Source organism: Jatropha curcas, chromosome 3, assembly GCF_041381405.1.
Source record: "Jatropha curcas cultivar XTBG-Jc1 chromosome 3, XTBG_Jcur_1.0, whole genome shotgun sequence".
NCBI lineage: Eukaryota > Viridiplantae > Streptophyta > Magnoliopsida > Malpighiales > Euphorbiaceae > Jatropha > Jatropha curcas.
In genome coordinates, this window is record NC_143153.1 from 30,260,085 (window position 1) to 30,279,804 (window position 19,720).

Here is a 19,720-nt window from a genome sequence, read left to right on the forward strand (position 1 = left end):
AATTAATGTTTAATTATCAGCTGAAAGAGCTTATTAGATAAAGAACTGAATGTTAAACTGTTTCAAATTAGAGCTTTGTTTTTTCTGCAGAGTGATAATCAGCAGAATTTAGCAAAAATTTTGTTGGTAACTGGAATGATGCCACATCATGTGGAATAAATAATTTGCTAATAAAGTAGAGTAAAATATAAATTCTTGCTAAAAAAACCAATTTTTACCCTATATTTTTAAAAATACACATATACATTTATGTAATCTTCTACTGTCAACTTATTGGTGATTCCGTCCAAATTGTATACTTTTTGTATCGTACGCAGAATTGGACTTGTAACCTTCCCTAAGAAAACAACTTACAGCCCAAATGGGGTTGGGGCAGAGTCCAAATAGCCCATCATGTATTGCGCTGCTCAAGGCAAATCCGTGTCGCCTATCTCTTCCTGTTTTGCTTTGAATTTTCAATTTTCTTAGTTTTATATTTGCATGGTTGATGATTAAGTCTACGCTACCTGTCACGAAGTCTTCTCTCTTTCCCAAAAAGCAGTTACTGATCAGACTTCTACCGTGTCTGTCCACTCCCAATTCCACAATTCTCAGTTTGCATTACAATTTACAACAATACGAGAAATTAATTCCTACCATTCTCATGGAAAAAATCCTTTCTTCTTTCTCTCTTCTTCTGTTTTTCCTCCTCTTCTTTTCACTTCACCTTTCCGCCTCAGCTTACACTCTTCCGGATGAGTATTTCATCAACTGTGGTTCAGATGTCAGCATCTCCGCCACTGGCCGGAACTTCATCGGAGACTTGAATTCTGCTTCTCTCGCAGTCAAAGGGCAGAGCAGTCCTGTTAAAGAAAATAACAACTCAACAGAAACACCACCCCTGTATCAAACAGCTAGAGTTTTTAGGCAAGAATCTTCTTACGAATTCAAAATTAGTAGCTTTGGTACTTATGTGGTACGTTTCCACTTCTTTACTTTCTCTTCCCTATCAGCTAATCTCTCCACGGCTATTTTTGATGTTTCGGCATCTGGGTTTTCCTTGTTGAGCAATTTCACTATTGAAAATAGTAGAAATACTCCTCTAATAGAGGAATTCCTTCTTAGTATCAGTACAGACAAATTCATTATACAATTCTTGCCTAAAGATTCATCTTTTGCATTTATTAATGCAATAGAAGTGTTCATTTCTCCTGAGAATTTCATTCCTGAGAGTGCTGCATGTGTTAGTGTTGAGGGTATTAGAAGTACTTATAAAGGTATACTCTCTCAGGCTTTACGAACAGTTTATAGAATCAATGTTGGTGGCCCTACACTTACACCAGATAATGACACTCTATGGAGATATTGGGTTCCTGATGATAATTACCTCTATCTGCCAGAGACTGCAAAGAATAGTAATTTTCATGGAGATAAGCCTAATTATATGGCAGGAGAAAGCGAATATATTGCTCCAGATCTTGTGTATCAGACTGCTAAGGAGATGAATATAAATAGCAGTAGGGATCCATATAACTTCAATGTAACATGGTCTTTCAATGTAAGCAAGAATGCTAGATATTTTGTTAGGGTTCACTTTTGCAACATAATTAGCCCATCTCTTGGGGTTTTAGTGTTTAATTTGTATATCTATGGCAACTTTAGTAAAGAAATTGATGCCGATTTAAAAACTTACCAGTTGGCAGCTCCTTTTTATGTTGATTTTGTTGTGGATTCTGGTGGTTCTGGACTTATGAATATAAGCATAGGCAGTAGCAGAGTTTCTGAAGAGAAAACTGCCTTTTTGAATGGGTTGGAGATAATGAAGATTTTGGGTGAGTCTGGTTCAGTATCAAGAACACATAAGCCTAATAAAACTCGTACCTTGGTTGTCGTTGGTTCAATTCTTGGTGGTTTAGCTCTTTTTTGCATTTTGTCAGTTGTTTTATGCTTGTGTTTAAGATGGAGGAAACCAAAATCAGTTGAAAGTTGGGACTGGTCATCAGTGCCTGTACATAGAGGGGGACGTTCTCACAGTAGGACGCCTGAGGGAACTGCCAATGGCTCACGTGGAGCTGACTTTAAACTTGGCTTAAAGATATCTATTGCTGAAATTCTGTATGCAACAAACAACTTTGATGCGAAATTGATAGTTGGTAAGGGTGGATTCGGTCATGTCTTTAGAGGAACTCTAAGGAATGGCTTGAAAGTTGCTGTAAAAAGAAGTGACCCTGGATCAGGCCAAGGCCTACCAGAATTCCAAACAGAAATTATGGTTCTATCCAAGATTCGCCATCGCCATCTTGTATCTTTGATTGGATACTGTGATGAAATGTCAGAAATGATACTTGTTTATGAATTCATGGAAAAGGGAACATTGAAGGATCACTTGTATAATTCAAATTTTCCTTCCTTATCTTGGAGGCAAAGGCTTGAAATCTGCATTGGCGCAGCTAACGGTCTTCATTATCTCCATAGAGGTTCAGCTGGGGGATTTATTCATCGAGATGTTAAGTCTACTAACATCTTACTGGATGAAGAACTTATTGCAAAAGTTGCTGATTTTGGACTTTCAAGATTGGGTCCTCCTGATCAAACTCACGTCAGTACAGGTGTTAAAGGAACTTTTGGTTATCTTGATCCTGATTACTTCAGGACTCAACAATTGACTGAAAAATCGGATGTCTACTCCTTTGGTGTAATTCTTCTTGAGGTTCTTTGTGCAAGACCAGCAATTAATATCTTGCTTCCAAGGGAGCAAGTAAATCTAGCTGAGTGGGGGATGATTTGCAAAAACCAAGGAACACTTGAAGAGATTGTGGATCCCTTAATAAAGGATCAGATTAATCCTAACTCTCTAAGAAAATTTGCTGAAATAGCAGAAAAATGTTTGCAGGAATATGGAACTGATAGGCCTGCTATGGGAGATGTGCTGTGGGACTTGGAGTATTCATTGCAACTACAACAAACAGCGATTCGGAGAGAGCCCCACGAGGACAGCACAACTGATGCTTCAGCTATGTTAGCTTTGCCTAATATTCAATCTTTTCAGTCCCTCAGCATATCAGTTGATAAGGATGATATGCCCATATTAAGGGAGGATAGTGCAAATATGTGGGCAACTGAAGTTTTCTCCCAATTGAGAATTGATGATGCGAGATAATGGATATAGATATTGATGTAAACAGACTTAAAAAGCTTATTTAACTTCTCAATACTCTGTACAATTTTCCTCTAAATTATGTTGTTCTCTTTTTGTTAATTTATGTTGGCTTACCACTGCTCTTAAATTGTATATTAGTGTTTGTAATAGCAGAACTGTCTTTTTCTGCAAAATGTTCTTGTTTTGCTTACTACAGAAAACAATTTCTGCTTGGAAAAGAATCACAACACACTTTTAATGAAAGTCTGAATGTTCTTTCTTGATCAAAAATGGATTATTATGAAAGGTTCTTTCTTGGCCAAACATGGATTATCGTGAAAGTAACAAAGAACATATTCAAGATAGATAAAAGCCTATTGATAGCATTGAGTCTTGTTTTGAAGGAATATGACTTCCACAAACTGGCATTTCACTATCAGTCAAAAACAAAGGCTCTTTCCCAGCTAACTACTTCAAAAGTTATACGCTGTAGATAGCATGTTAAGTGCACACTTCTTCACCAATAGCCTCGAGACAAGTTGATCAAGATATACTCATCTACAAAAATCACTTTTATATGCCATAAATTAAAGAGCAGGAGAAGATAAATCTCTCTGTCAATCTTTCCTTTTCCATCATTGATAACTTACTCATGTCTCATGCCTCTCCAGTAGCTAGACTTACGAAGCATTATCTACCCATATTTAAGTTGTGCAAAGAAAAAATATCACAATCAAGTTGAGAGGCTATTTGCAATTAAACTTTATTGAAAAGAACAAATTCATCTACTGCAGGAGATGCAGAAAGGAACGGCTACTGATTTGTGGCTCATGACTATGCTTTCCTTTTACAGCAGCTGATAGCTTTGATTAGTGGTTAAACTGTTAAAGTGAGATTATGTGTCTGAAAGTTTCTTAAGTGCCAAGAAGGGAAGGGAAAAGGCATATATCTAAAGTTGTTCACCAGCATAAACAAAGCCCATGGCTGGAGCTAATTCTGGGCCTTTTTTGCGTTAGCCTGGTCTCAACTCTGAGTTAGCTTCAGCCTAGAATCGTTCTAACCCAGATTGCCAGCTTTTCCTGATAATTATTTTCATTATTTTACCATCTTTTGTATTAGAATAGGAGAATTACTACTGTTTGAGATTAGAAAACCTGACGCCTACTGTAAGATTCTCTCTACCTTTACCATATGGCTAAAACACCAATTCGTGACATTAACCTGGAAACTGCTTTTGGGAAAATGGAATGAACCAAACAATCAAAACCACGGTCTTGCTAATTTGTGCATAATAGAATGTAGAAGTTACAAATATATATACACACACAAACACAAACTTCTGTCAGCCCTGAAGTAGCTAAACATACGTTCTGAGATTTTCTCTTTCTAAATGAAAGACGATCAAGTTTTCTTCTATAGGCTCTGACAATAACTTTGGAACACATAATATTATTTATGTATTTTGTTGAAGAACATCCATAGCTGTTATGTGCATCACCTAACAAAATCAAAGAATTTCCCTGAAACATGCACTTTGCCTAAACCTCTGATCTGTATAGCTACTACATACACAGCTTACTTACTTACATGTGACATTTCAGAATAAATATCAAACCAGTGAAAGTTGATTAATGGCCAGAGCCTTTTCTGCTTGGTCCAGAAGCCATAGGGAACTCTACATCCGATTCCAAAACTTGATCATTACCCATCATCACTTCCTCCGCAGACTTGGAAACTGAAGTTGCATCCATTGATACAGATGGAGTTTCTTGCTGGTTTGTATTTGAAAGGGGTCTGCCATTAGCAAGAATTGGCTTTGAAAACAGAAACATCACCAAAACCACCAATAGAGCCAAACTGAAGCGGCTCATTGTTGGAATTGGAGGGATGTCTGTGCTTGCTTGACTCGATATGGTGGTGTTAAATGTTAATTATACATTCAAATATTCTTTTGTAGCAAAAAGAATGGAGGGCTTTTTTTCTTCTTTTTTTTCTTTCTTCTTATTTTTTCTTTTTTCCTTTCCTTTTGTAAGCTCAAAGAATGGAGCAGAAAGAATTGATATGGAATCTCCAATTCATAAGGCACCGGCCTCCATCGAAAGGGATATATTATTATAATATAGTTTTGGTGGCAAAGAGAAAGAGGTCGGAGAAGGGCTTTTAGGAAGTGGGACCTTTCAAATGGAACATTTGACTGAATGACTTTTTTCCCTCTCTATTTGTTACGAGGTGGCTTCAGTTCACAGCAAGTTTCACTTTCACATTTTATTCCATGTATTTCTCGTCTGTGGAAGTGGTTTTGCCCATTTTGGTAACCCCTACTGTATCTTCAACAACAAAGCAATTGCTTGTTCTAGCCATTTCATTAATATAAATATCTCAAACCCTTTTCGGTACGAGACTATTCATGTTTTGGCACTCATAATTGTCACCCTGTATAAATAAATAATTTTTTATGCATTAAGCTCTTGCAATATTTACATAAGTATTTTAATTGGCTAATAATAAGCAATTAAATAATAAACTTCTCAGAAAAATTGATCTCAATAAATAAAAAAATTGATCTGGTGACATATTAAATTATTTAGATATTGTAAATTATTCATAATAGGTTATTGTTTAAGTTGCAATATTATTTCTTTATTTTGTCAAAAAGAGTAAATTATTGGTCAAAACGTTGGTTTAATTAGAGCTTCCAACATTTTATTCTTGATACCAATTTAGCGGTAGCAACTAGGAAGGAGAATAAAATCAACGGTGATGGGAGATACCTGAAGGACCCAACAACCAATCGAAGCCTCTCTTTAGTTTTACAGCATCTGTGTTCCAAATTATTTGGTGTTTTGCGTAGCCATCCATTGTTCTTTTAACATTGTTTTACCAAAATTAGATCCTCAAAGTCAACATTGTAAATATTTATAAATTAAATTGTGGGAACGAGCTTTTTTTCTTGGGAAAATCAGGAATCTCCAGTTTCTTGAATAAAAGAAAGAAAAAAAAAAAAAAGATATATTCTTTTGTGAATGGAAGAGCCGGAAGGAGTTGCTTGCAACATAAATATAACTTGAATAAAGAAATAAACAATGTATCTCAGCAAAAATAGAAAATGAATAAAAGAGTCTGCGAGAGACACATGGCTTGTTGACATGCTGGATTCTTCATTTCTTCTTCTTCTTTAGTTTTGATATATTAATCATAAACTGGAATCAACTTGTCCACTCCTATACTACAAACGGAAAAAAAATTCAAGATTACCTAGATAAAATTTTATAGATAAATTCTGACATTCTGTGCAATTAACTGCAGCAATAGAGTCCTTATTGCTAATTATTTCCGTCAAAATAGCGATAGAATAGCTAATCTTACATCTTGAGATAAATAAATAAATAAATAAAAATATATCAAACTCTCTATGGCTTGCGAGGGGACAGAAATTAGAAATGGCTCTCTTGTCTTGCTGACTTATAGCCATATCGTTAGAATGAAAAGAGTTGTTCGCTAAAGACAAAAAAAAAAAAAAAAAAAAAAAAAAAAAAAAAAAAAAAAGAAAAAATCTTTGGCATGAGAAGCACATTGATATGCGATTGTTATAATAATAATTAATATGGGTGGCTAAAGATGAGCTTTCAAACCCTAATTTTTTGTAAGCATTCACCTGCCTGATCTGACTTCATCTTTGCATTAAATTTCTAATAAGATTTTTCTGCTTCCTCCGTGAGTGGCGACCGCAACTCATCCCTTCATGCTTTCTTGTCAACTCTTCAAGTCTCACGTGCTTTGAAAATTAACTAATTGATTACGACTCCAACCTTAATAAATTATTAATGTTCAATACAACAAAAAACAATAACTAATAAGCATATCAGATTTTGTGCATAAAATAGTTGTACCCAATAATTACATCTATTAAATTTTTAGTTTTTCGAATTAAAAAAAATAAATAGTACAAGATATGAATGGATTTTGTCATTCTGCCTGACTTTTTTTATTATTGTCTTCTTTAAATTTGTTTTTAGGTAAAAAAATTATTGAACTTTTTGCTGTGACACTTTCGGAAAGTTGATCCTTTTTTAATAAAATCAAAAGGAAATGATTACTAATTCATAAACAATATAATGTAAAATGTATGATTGTGGATGGTTGTTAATTACTCGATATATTTCCGAAAAATAACTCAAAAACAAAATTAAGTTGTTCCTTTTAAAAATAATGACATAAAAATTAGGGTTTTGCATGGTTCTTGAATTTTGAGGACTCAAATTGAATTAAAAATTTGTACCTGAAAAACAGAATTAAGCTATTTCTTTTAAAATAAAATTAAAAGAAAATGAATACTGATTCATAAACATGTGATGTAAAAAATAAGATTGTGCATGATTCTTAAGGGTTCAAATTGAATTGAAGAAGTGCATCCGAAGTATAACTAAAAAACAAATTAAGTTATTTCTTTTAAAAAAATGAAAAGAAAATGAATACTGACTTACAAAACCTGTGATTTAAAAATTACAATTCAAGAAAGTACTACTAATTCAAAACTTCCGATGTAAAATATGAATAGTTATAGTAATGGTTAATTTCAGTCCAAGACATAACCCAATGGATGCTAATCAATTTAACAATTGGCGACATTGCCGATCATCATGTAGCAATTCATCGATTTTTTATTTGAGCCCAAAAGACGAATTAATTATTACTTCTTCGGGTCCTTAGGGATATGTGGCCCAAAATAACCCAATTAAGTGGGCTTTAGTGACTCACGGGCGGGTCCAACATTTACAACCCACGATCATTTAGGTAATGGGTTAGGTAACAAACAATTAGTAGGGACGTCAAAATTTGAAAATTTTATTTTAGATATGAGTAAAGTACTAATATCTGAACTCGAATCCATATAATCCAAATCAAAACTTCGAGAGGCTCAAAAATTTATTATTCTTTAAAATTATAATATGGAATTTTTAATAAATTTGGATATTTTTAGTAAATTATTTATTTAAACTTCAACTTTATTTTATTGTGATATAGTGTAGTATAAAATGACTTCACTCTAGTTTTCATATATTAATTTGAATCGGTCAAATTTTTAAAATTTTAGATTTTAAAATTTCACTCTAATTTACAATAATAGGATATCAGATTGGATATGGAAATTGAGGATGGGCTAGGGTTTAGGTAATGTATTGCATTAACTAACTACAACCCTATTATTATCATCCCTAAATACGATGATATCCTTAGTTATAAGCTACATTAATTCAACATATTGAAAATGAGTGGTCACAACATTCAATTTTCTTTGTTCAACTTATTCAGTAAATTATTCATTTAATTCAAACGTGTTTTGAGAATGATTTACTTAAATGAGTTTATGAGTCTATCCATAGATCTAATGAATGAAAAATACTTTTCTTTAGACACGAAGGTATTTATGATTTTTAGCTATAAAAAAAATGATAAAGTGAAAAGAATTTTTTTAAAATACTCAGTTGTAATTGGTCTGAATCTATAAATAGAATTGGACATATATTTTACATTGCAATTCTTATTAGCATTAGGATACAACTTGTCTCTTTATTCTATAGGCCAACAAAACCAATAAAAATAAACATTTCACTTTATTTTTTTTAATTGTAAGAAATACTCTTGTTTAAAAAATATTGTTCATTGATTTGATTAATGAATTAAGCCATAAATTACATCTAGACAATCTTAAAATTATTATATCATGGTGGCGGTACGTGAATAAAGCCATAAAGCGTATTTAGGCGGGTCATTCTCTCAGAATTATTACATCATGGTGGCAAATTTGTTAACATAAAGACGCTGCAACTACAATCTTATTATCAAACAAGTACCCATTACAGTTCAGTTGGAGGAACTTTCAGCCTTTTTCCACCATAATGACTACCCTTATTCATTCATGATCTAGATATTAAATGCATTGAATAAACCTATTACATTAGAAATTGATTTCATATAAAATCATGCTGGCAGCTTATTTGACATTAATATATGCTACTAAGATTTCAAGAAGCACGAAGAGTTCAAAATAATCTTTTTAATAAAAAGATCAAGATTCTTATTAGAAGAACCATCGTCCGCCATCGCTTTTTTAGCTACCTCACTCAACTTCACAGCATTTCTCTTAATCTCTTCCGCTTTTTTTCCATTAGTAATTTCCAGAATACATCTTTTTATTTCATCTGCGCTTGCTACCACCTCACCATCTTCTTCTTCAATCTTAATCTTAACTCCAATCTTGAGAACATCAACCAACATCTTAGCAACTGTTGGCTGATCAGTCCATCCCGGATAAGAAATAACTGGCACTCCGGCCGTCACAGCCTCCAATGACGAATTCCACCCACAATGCGTAATGAAGCAAGCAATAGCTTTGTGCATTAAAACCTTATCTTGAGGACACCAAGTAACCACCATGCCCCTATCTTTTGTTTCCTCTAAGAACCTAACAAACAATTCACTTCTATTTTCATGATCAAAATGATTTTCTTTTACCTTAATAACCCAGAGGAATGGTTTCTCACTATTCTTTAATGCAATCGCCAAGTTATCCATTTGCTTCTGAGACAACAAAGTAATGGTTCCAAATGAAATATAGATGACAGAAGAAGGTGATTTTTTGTCAAGCCATTCTATGCATGCATTTTCATTAGAATTTCGCATACCAATATTGCAAATAGCAGTTTCTTCCTTTTTTTGAAATAAAAATGGTGAAACCAATGGACCAATAGGAAAAATATGATGGGGATGGTAATTCGTGGACTTAACTACCTCTTCTTCGAGTTCAGTAAAAGAATTTGCCAAAACCCATTTCACTTTATCCAATTTTTGAAAAAACTCTGACAAAATTTTTTTGAATGTTTCAGGACTTGATGGCAATATAAACGAAGGAAGATCTTTTACTTGTAAAACAGGCAATCCTGGCAATTTTATGGACTCGTTAGGGTTTTCTATTGAAGGAAAAGAATTAGGATACTTAAAAAAATGATAGTAAATAGAATACACAGTACAAGCTTGAATCCAAAGCACTGCACAAGGGATACCATGTTTTTCAGCGATATCAGGTACCCATGGCATAAATGGGTTGCAAATAATGCAAGAAAATTTCTTATCCGAATTGGATATCATATTTGACAAGTTTTCGGATCCTACTGTACGTAAGGACTTTATCATCAAATCGACATCATTGTCGCGATCGAATTCTGGGCTAAGCCCATCGGAGTAGAAAACAATATCAATTCCAGGAGGTTTGGGAGTGGTGTTTGGGGCAGTGGTAGACAAAGAAGTTGAGACTTTTGACTGTAGCATCCGGTGGCGAGCGACATCGTTAATGGCAATAGTGATGTGAATAGCTTTTGGAACAAGGCATTTTGCTAGGCTCAACATAGGGTTAATATGGCCATGAAAGGCCACTGTTACCATTAGAATATTTACTTGTTCAGCTTGAGCAGCCATTTTGGTTTTTGATTCTAAAGCTATAAGAAAAGAAAAAGAAAGAGAAGAATGCTATATGAAAGTTTTCTTATCTTGTCACCTGCTAAGTTCAATTTTGAAATTTATAAGATTTTTTCTATTAATTAATTGGAAGTAGCATAAATGGACAAAATATTTTGAGTTGTCTTCAGATTTTTTATGCTATAAAGGGCTAATTCAATTTAACTGCGATCATATTTCCATATCTGCAGAATTTAATGTGGAGAAACATAATGGACAATTTTCAATTATTGGATCTTTTCTTTCAACAATAAAAATATAAATCATTCTAAAGAATTGATTTGTCGAAACTGGCCTTTGACTCTATCTATGGACCAAATTAATAAAAATAAAAATTTTTGTTAAAATAAAAATATTTCTAACCATATAATAAAAAAAAATATGAACAATTTTTTTAAAAATGAAATATCTTTTCCTCGTCAACCCGAATTTGACTTTAACATCATTGGTGGCACCCCTCAATTTAATATTTCTTGAATACATAAATCTTTAAAATTGTTTGGAAAAAAAAATTACATAAATCTTAGTATACATATATATAAGTCGATCCGTTATATGTCTAACCATTAATATTAAAAAAAGTATAAATAATTTTATATATCCAGTTTGGCTTAATAGTATTAGAGTTATCTTAAAAATTGTAAAGTTGCAATTTGGCATAATATTTTTTAAGAGCATTTTTATATTACTAAAAATTTAAGAGCATTCACAAAATTCCAAAAAGAATATTTTATGAAATAATAAAATAAAATAAAATATGTTTTGAATTTATATTATAGATATTATATATTATAAGTAAATATCTGTTATAATGATTAATAATCATCGTTTTAGAGAATTTTTATAATTTTGATATCTTTTATTTTTATTTTTTTTTAATCTTTAAAGATATTAGATTCTTAATTACCATATTTAATATATGCCTTATTTAGTATCCATCAAATTGAATTATCATATTATATTATATTACCATATAGTATACATACATTACCATATGTTATATATATATTATCATATATAGTATCGCGATATTATATTATATTACCATATAATATATATATATATATATATATATATATATATATATATATATATATTACCATATTTAATATATACATATACATACCTTACTTAATATTATATTATATGATTTTAGTTTCAAAACTAATGGCTTCAATTAGAAAAAAAGTTTCAATTGGAAAAAAGCTTCAATTAGAAAAAAGCTGGAACCCAATAATATTACCATTTTAATATATACCATATATAGTTTATAATATAATTTATTATCTTATCGAATATAATTTAAATTTAAATGATCTTATTATAATATAATTTCTTGTTTTATTGGATATTATAAAAAAATCATTCAAAATCATCGGAAAAACAAAACTCATGTGAGACTAAAATTAATAATAATGTAATAAATGATCTAATTACAATATCCAAATGATTCCATTTTCTTATATTTATGGATACCAATTTTTCTAAAATAACACCATCTAATCTGTTTAGTTTTCACTCAGGAACCATGTAATCAAACCAAATTTGAATTTTATTATTATTTTTAAATCTTAGAATAAAATCGATGGAAATTGCTTGAATAAAATGAATGGAAATATTAATCAATTGTTTACAACTAATGGAAAAATAAATAACTAACAAACAAATATAAAAAGCAAGCAACAAAAATATAAATGGTGATGATTGGATCGGTCAATAACTATCATACACTAACCCAATTGAGGAAGAGTGTTTTCGATGAATTAATTTTAATTTAAGTTTTCAAAAGGACTTGCAATTATCTATAAAAATATATAGATAAAATTAATTAAAAAATTTAAAAATTTGTATATAGATATATTTAGAATTCAATATGAACAGTAGAGTATAGTATATTAAACATCTAAGAATAATAGAGGCATTCAATTAAAGTCTAAATTGTGATGTCAAACATATAAAATTCATCAGAAATTAATATAATATATAATTAAAATAAAATTGAAAAATAAATAAAAAATTATTTTTACATTTTAAAACAGAAAATTAAGCATTGGCCAATGGTAAATAGAAACAAAAAACAAACCGGTATGTAAAATATATATATATATATATATTGAAACACCCTGAATTTTTATTTTCGAAACCTTTGCATTTTTTTATTAAATCAAAAATCGCAAATTTTGGCCGCGTGGGTTGCAATTGTAACATAGTCCCAATTCGAGCCCAAATTTTCGAATTGGGCCTAAGCCCAAAACAGTTCATTCGGGAATTTTCGATTTGAGGACAGTTAAAAATTTTCGAGAATAACGTGAAACACCAGGATTAATCTATTATATATATATATATATATGAATTAATTATTCTAAATTAAAAAATCATTACTATTAATACTTGTATTATTAAGTAAGTGGAGGAAAGGTTGCAAAACATAATAAAAATAATTAAAATAAATCAAACCGGACCTGGAAATTTAATCGATTTATCGAAAACCACACGAATAATAGGAAAAACTCGAAAACCGAACAAATGAGATCAGATCACTAATCGGACCGAACCGGTTCGAATCGAACCGGAATGGCCCAGCCCACTTTCCTTCCTTCCTTTTCTTTTTCCTTTCTTTTCTCTCCTTCTTTTGCCCTTCTTCTTCCTCGCGCGCGCGACAGTCTCTCCTCTCCCTCTCCTTCGCGTTTCCGGCCACCGCTCAACAAGATGAAGGCGGCGATCGGTTCTTCTGGCGATGCTGGTCACGTTTCCAACTTCCCCTCGCTCCGATTGGACCTCCAGCGGCGCGAATCGAGACCATCTCCTCCGACAGTCATACTCTTCGATCTCCGGCGACTTCTCGCCATTTCCGACGGGCTCAAGGTGAACTGAAGGTCTCGATTGACTCCTCTCCTCCACGTGAACAATTCCCCTCCATTGGTACGTGATTTTGCTTGAGTTTTGATGAACCACCATGGATGGCGGCTTGAAGGTGGCTGTGGAGGTCGATCCGGCCAAACGAGCCACTGCCTCATCAAACCGATGGTAGATTTGGACTCCTCGCGAAAATTGGAGTCAGGTGGTGGTGACCTTGCAATTTTCTGGGCGGTTTAGCTTTTCCGGCCACCGTGCACGGCGGCCGGCCGGCGGCGGTCCGGTGACCGGCCGACGGCACTCCGGCGAGGCCCCGAGAGACAGAATCCTCTTCCCTTCGCGCTGATCATGGAATCGTCGCCCGATTCCCAATGGGTACGTTCTAAAACTCAGTTCTCAATTTTTATATATAAAGAATTAATTGAATTATTTAATAGACTAAATTGAATAACAAGAGATTAACTTATTGGATTAACTTGAAAATATATGAACATTTATAGTCTTTTGTAAATAAATTCTCAACCTTTTCTAGTATATTTCATGAATTTTGTGATTTAGTGGGTGATTTGGTGTTATTGAGGTAATTTTTATTTATAGGCTAAGAATTGGATAGATGGCAACAACTTGTGATTAGAGAAATTGTAGTTTTCGGTTTAATTAAGTTCATATATATGAATTTTTAATTACTGTTGAGGCAGCAGCTAGTTTAGTTATTTTGGTTAAATTTTGCTTAATGAGTAGCAAAGGCTATAGTGTATTGAGTTACAAATTCAATTCGTGCTAAGACTTGATTAGCTAGAGTATACCTATTTAGTTATGCTTAATAGATAATTTAAATAGGACGTTTCCTATAATCTTGCTTGGTGAGGATAGTGATTCACGGATTATTAAGTTGTTACATAAGATTCTAGTTAATGTTGGTCAAAGAAATATGAATCATAACTTGTATGATTATTGAAGGTATATATGATTGGATAGTTTAAAGAAGTAGAATGTGGAGATTAAACAAATAACCATTTTCATTTAATTGCGTATTTATTTACTTATTTGTTTAATCTTAGTAAAGCTATGAATATTTTTGTATTAGTAGTAAACTAATTTGTATCAATGTTGAAATCATGTATTAAGTAAAGCTAAGGTTTTGTATAGATGGTTAAATAATAATTATTTTGTTACTTAGTTGGAGGAAGGGAGAATAAATTGATTGCTTGCCCGACGGATGGGCTGTGTGCTTTGATTGATAAAGATATAATGATATTGTGATATGTGAGCAGGTAGATAGTCCAATTTTTAGGGGAGGTGCTGCCGAAATTTTGACAGAAATTAAACTAAATTTTAATTAACAACATAATAAATAAGTTTATTTAGATTAGTTCTATAATTTGGTACATAATAAATCCGGTGCTCTAATTATTTATTATCTTTATTATTCATTTCATTATTTATATATTTATTTATTTATTTGCATTATTATTGTTATTATTGTTATTTATTTTATTATCGTTGTTTATTGTCAATTCTATTATTTATTTATTTATTTATTTGCATTGATTTTGGATGTTTAATTGTGCATTGCATTACGATGTCCAATTGAATAATATGTCTGCATTTGTTTGCAATGTTTGATTAATTGTGTTGTGATATTGCTGTGCTTTGCTTGTGTGGAATTGGGATGAAGTGGGTCACCATGGGTTTGTGAGGACGGTCGATAAAGCATGGATCCTGATTATGATGAATTGTGAAATTGGACCGTCGGCCGGGTAAATGGGAGATCGGCGCCCCCGTGTGCACCTGATGAATTGATGAAATGATGTTGATGAGATGGAAAAGAAAAGAGAGAATGTAAAATAAAATATTGAGAGGACTGGTCAAGTGAGGATTAGACCGGTCGGCCAGATATGGGGGATTGGCTCCCCGGGTGCACATGTTTGAGAGGATGGGCTGTTTGAGAGGACGGCTCGTCGGGGGTTTAGGTGACGCTACTGACTAATTTCCACGTGATGTGATTATTTGAAGGTGATATTGTTTGTGAGTGCTGGTGAGATGCCATCTGTGTGACTGGCTGCGTGAGCATATAACTAGTCGGATGACTAGATTGATATGTTTACACATCTGTGTGACTGTATGTGTTGTGCAATAATTATCATTTTAGGAAAAACTCACATGTCTTGTTTAATTTTTCAGGAAGTAAGTTCCTCTTTAGTTCGATTTAGGTTATGTTTCTTCGACGCAAGGCTTCAAAGAAATTTTCCTTAATTCCATAATTATTTCAGTATGTAACTGTATGTATAAAAGGCTATGTATATCAAACAGTTAGTGACTCCGCAGTTGTAGAATTTACTTACATTTAGTCGTGTATTATCGTAGACGAGATGATTCTGTGAGCCTATATTAGAAATGAGATGAAATAAAATCTTGAGGCTCATTTTTTTTTGTAATATGGGCTAAATATTTGACATTTATATTAAGATAGCAAATTTTAGGGTTTCAGGCTTACTACGGGCCTCGGGGGCCTTAAGCTTACCTGGGCCCTAGTGCCGGTCCGGCCCGTGGAATCGGGTCGTGACATATATATATATATATATATATATATATATATGGTTTCATTTGTTTTATTAACCATCACAACTTCATCTTTTTTTTCCTTTTTATTTAATTTTAAAAATTATAATTTTCACGTACTAAATATATGCTAGTGGTAAATTGCAATAGATTCATATTTGAATCTCTTTCAATATTCAAAAATATACATATATAATTTCTATTGTTACAATTTGTTGACTAAATAAATATTTCCTATTAGTGGTAAGCAATTAAGCATATTGTTCCATTTAATGATTGCATTTAGTCATAAAACGACATCAAATTATCTATTTTATCCTAAAATTTACAATAAATTTTTAACATAGATTTAAAAAAATTTTAAAACATGAGATTTTTATTATTATAAATATTTTTATGGTTTTATAAATTAAACATTTTTATATTTTTTAACTAATTTTTTAATATTATAATCAAATAAAAAATAAATTATTTGTAAAATAATTTTCAAAAGAAATAATTTTTAAAAGTAAATTATTTTTCGAACAAAAATTGAACCTCGTTGTCAAAAATTCCTGCCGAGACTTTAGAGCTCTTCCCTGGACCCAAAAAGTACTCTTGGACTTTTGTTCTGAAAAACGAGTCAAGTCAAAGATTCGTAGCAGTTGTTAACTAAATGGGAATGTTTTTATAATTTTTTTTTCCATTCATATTAAAATTTATTCGTTTTGAAATTTAATCCTAAAATGTTTGAATTTAATCACTACGTTGAGCTAAATAAATAGGTGAATATTTAATGAATAATTTTAAATATTGACTGGAATATAAATTAAATTTATAAGTTTAGAAATTCTACAATGAATTTATTACAATTAAATAAACTAAGCTTTATTGTAAAATGTTGATGGAGTCTAGCAATTAACCAATTCATCTATTGGTTACAGATTTTTGAAGATAATATCAAATTAAAGTTAACAAAGGGTCAAACCTTTGTTTATGTTATGCCAAATACAAATCTGCATTTGATATATACACAATGTGATTACTGATTAGTAACTTTTATCAATTGTAAATGTTGACTTTGTTTTTAATTATATTCGAAGTATTGTATTATTAAGTAATTAACTATCTGGCCCAATTAATCTGTTTGTAGAATAATAATAAATTATAATATGTTTATAAAAATTATTACTCTTTATTACTTTTTTTTTCTCAAATACAATATAAATATTGTGGTTTAAATAAAAAATTATTCTTGCCCCGGTGGAATTATACGCCCAGTGCAGTAAATTTTTCCCATATATATAGCTTACTAGTCACGCTAGCTCTTAAATATACCTAACTACTCTTTCCCTATATAGCCCCAACCGGTTGGAATTCAAACTGTATTTTCCTAGTCTTTGTTCTCTGGTCTCCAACTCTTACTAAGAGAGGAAAGAAATGTCTCATTACCTCCAGACCAAGAAATAAAATATCAATATATGAATTAATACCATGGTTTTGAGAATAATTTTATTAATTAATTATTAATTTCCTAACACCTTCCAACTTGGAATACTGTCAAATTCCTTTTCTTTTTTTTAATTTTCCTCCGTTCTTGATTTTTCTTTTTCTTTTTCTTCAACAAGAACCTCCCTGGTTGGTTCGTGGGATTCATACATCACCACGTTCGTTTGAAATAAAGAACACTGGAAAATCTCACGTTTGTTTTGAAAGCCCAAAACGACTTCATTTAGTCAAAGAAAGATTATCTCATCAACAATATAAATACTATACTCCAACATCTCCATTTCTTGCTACAATATCACATCTCCATTTCTTGCTACAATATCAAAAATACACAAGCAAACTAAACCCAGCTCCCTCTGTTTTCAATTCCCCACGTTCTTCAATGGCGATTCTTGTAAAATCTTCAAGTTTCTTTCTTATCCTCATAGTGATAATTAACTTCGGTTTCATTGAGACTGAAGGGCGTCCTTTGAAAACAAGAAATTACTCTGCTACGAGAGTAATTGAAGGTTTCTTGGATGGATTCTCACTTGGAGCAATTAAGGAATCTGGCCCAAGTCCTGGGGCAGGACACAAGTATGCCAATGCCCAAACGCTTGGGGGAATTAAGGACTCTGGCCCCAGCCCTCCCGGTGAAGGACACAAGTATACCAATGCTCAGACGCTTGGAGGGATTAAGGATGGTCCTAGCCCTGGAGAAGGACACAAGTATACCAATGCTCAGACGCTTGGAGGGATTAAGGATGGTCCTAGCCCTGGAGAAGGACACAAGTATACCAATGCTCAGACGCTTGGAGGGATTAAGGATGGTCCTAGCCCTGGAGAAGGACACAAGTATACCAATGCTCAGACGCTTGGAGGGATTAAGGATGGTCCTAGCCCTGGAGAAGGACACAAGTATACCAATGCTCAGACGCTTGGAGGAATTAAGGATGGTCCTAGCCCTGGTGAAGGACACAAGTACACCAATGTCCAGACACTTGGAGGCATTAAGGACTCTGGTCCAAGCAATGGTGGTGAAGGACATGAGTATACCGATGCCCAAACACTTGGAGGGATTAAGGACTCCGGTCCAAGCGCCGGAGGTAAAGGGCATTAATACAACAATGTCTGTACACTTGGAGGGATTAAGGATTCAGGTCCCTGTCCAGGTCAAGAACTCACCGGGAATCAGCACTAGCCCCTGTTTCATTTTACAACTCAAACAGTTCTTTTATTTTTTATCCAATACATACATTCATACTTTAAATTCATTGACATTGAATAAAAATTTATGAAAAATTATTCTTTGACATTGTTTATTCAAATTATATATATATATATATATATATAATGTAGTGTAAGGGAATATTCTTTTCTCTTGAAATTTTCTTGTATGTAATACAGTTAGAAAGAGGAAAAGAAAACAGATCAAATAATGTAATTTGAAAAGTAATACATTATATAATAACATACACTTGTTTTTCATTATTTTGATGTATGAGATGTGGTTTTCAGCTTTGAAGATTTTATTATTAATTTTGATGTTCGTAGTCCTCAACTGGAAATTTTTATTGGTAATAAATTCAGATCCATTCTTGATAGGCCCAGCTTCCGCAACTAACTTTTAGGTAAACAAGATAAACTAATGTCAGCATTTTTTTTTTTAAATAAAATGATCCTGTACAGGATTTAAATATTATTTACTGGCTTTTTTTTAATTGATAACAAAGATGAGCATGGAAAATCCGCGAGTATGATTATATTATATTTTATTATATAATTTAATGTTATGATGAAAATTTTACTATTTAATTAATGATTAACTAATGTTAATCTTTTAATATCATACATATATATATATATATATATATATATATATATATATATATATATATATATATATATATATTAATCTGTACTAAACAGATGAAATGAATATAATATTTATTAAACTAAGCTAACAGATAATCAGGTTTACTTATAACTCGAAGATTCTAATTTTATTTAATCAATATTTTAATTAAAATTAATTATCAAATTGGAAGTATATCACTCCTATTATTAAATTAGATGAGAATCAATTATGGTGATCATCTCGTATCTATCCAAGAATAAAATAATAAAAATAATAATTTATTCCCATAATATATTACTATAGCTCTATTTTTAATTATCTTTTTATATTAAATATTAAAGGTA

At 32.0% G+C, this 19,720-nt stretch overlaps 3 protein-coding genes across 3 annotated transcripts; 2 read left to right on the plus strand and 1 right to left on the minus strand.

Annotated features, from left to right (window-relative positions):
* Positions 1-457: 457 nt before the first annotated feature.
* LOC105639777 (putative receptor-like protein kinase At5g24010) lies at positions 458-3,312 on the plus strand. Its single transcript, XM_012223928.4, has one exon. It carries the CDS (start codon positions 488-490, stop codon positions 3,137-3,139), a length of 2,652 nt encoding a protein of 883 aa, XP_012079318.2. The 5' UTR covers positions 458-487; the 3' UTR covers positions 3,140-3,312.
* Positions 3,313-8,946: 5,634 nt separating this feature from the next.
* On the minus strand, positions 8,947-10,649 carry LOC105639775 (UDP-glycosyltransferase 84B1). Its single transcript, XM_012223927.3, has one exon. It carries the CDS (start codon positions 10,592-10,594, stop codon positions 9,137-9,139), a length of 1,458 nt encoding a protein of 485 aa, XP_012079317.1. The 5' UTR covers positions 10,595-10,649; the 3' UTR covers positions 8,947-9,136.
* Positions 10,650-17,811: 7,162 nt separating this feature from the next.
* LOC110010106 (uncharacterized) lies at positions 17,812-18,831 on the plus strand. The gene has a single exon (XM_089718795.1). The coding sequence runs from the start codon at positions 17,922-17,924 to the stop codon at positions 18,636-18,638; it is 717 nt and encodes a 238-aa protein (XP_089574921.1). The 5' UTR covers positions 17,812-17,921; the 3' UTR covers positions 18,639-18,831.
* Positions 18,832-19,720: the final 889 nt, after the last annotated feature.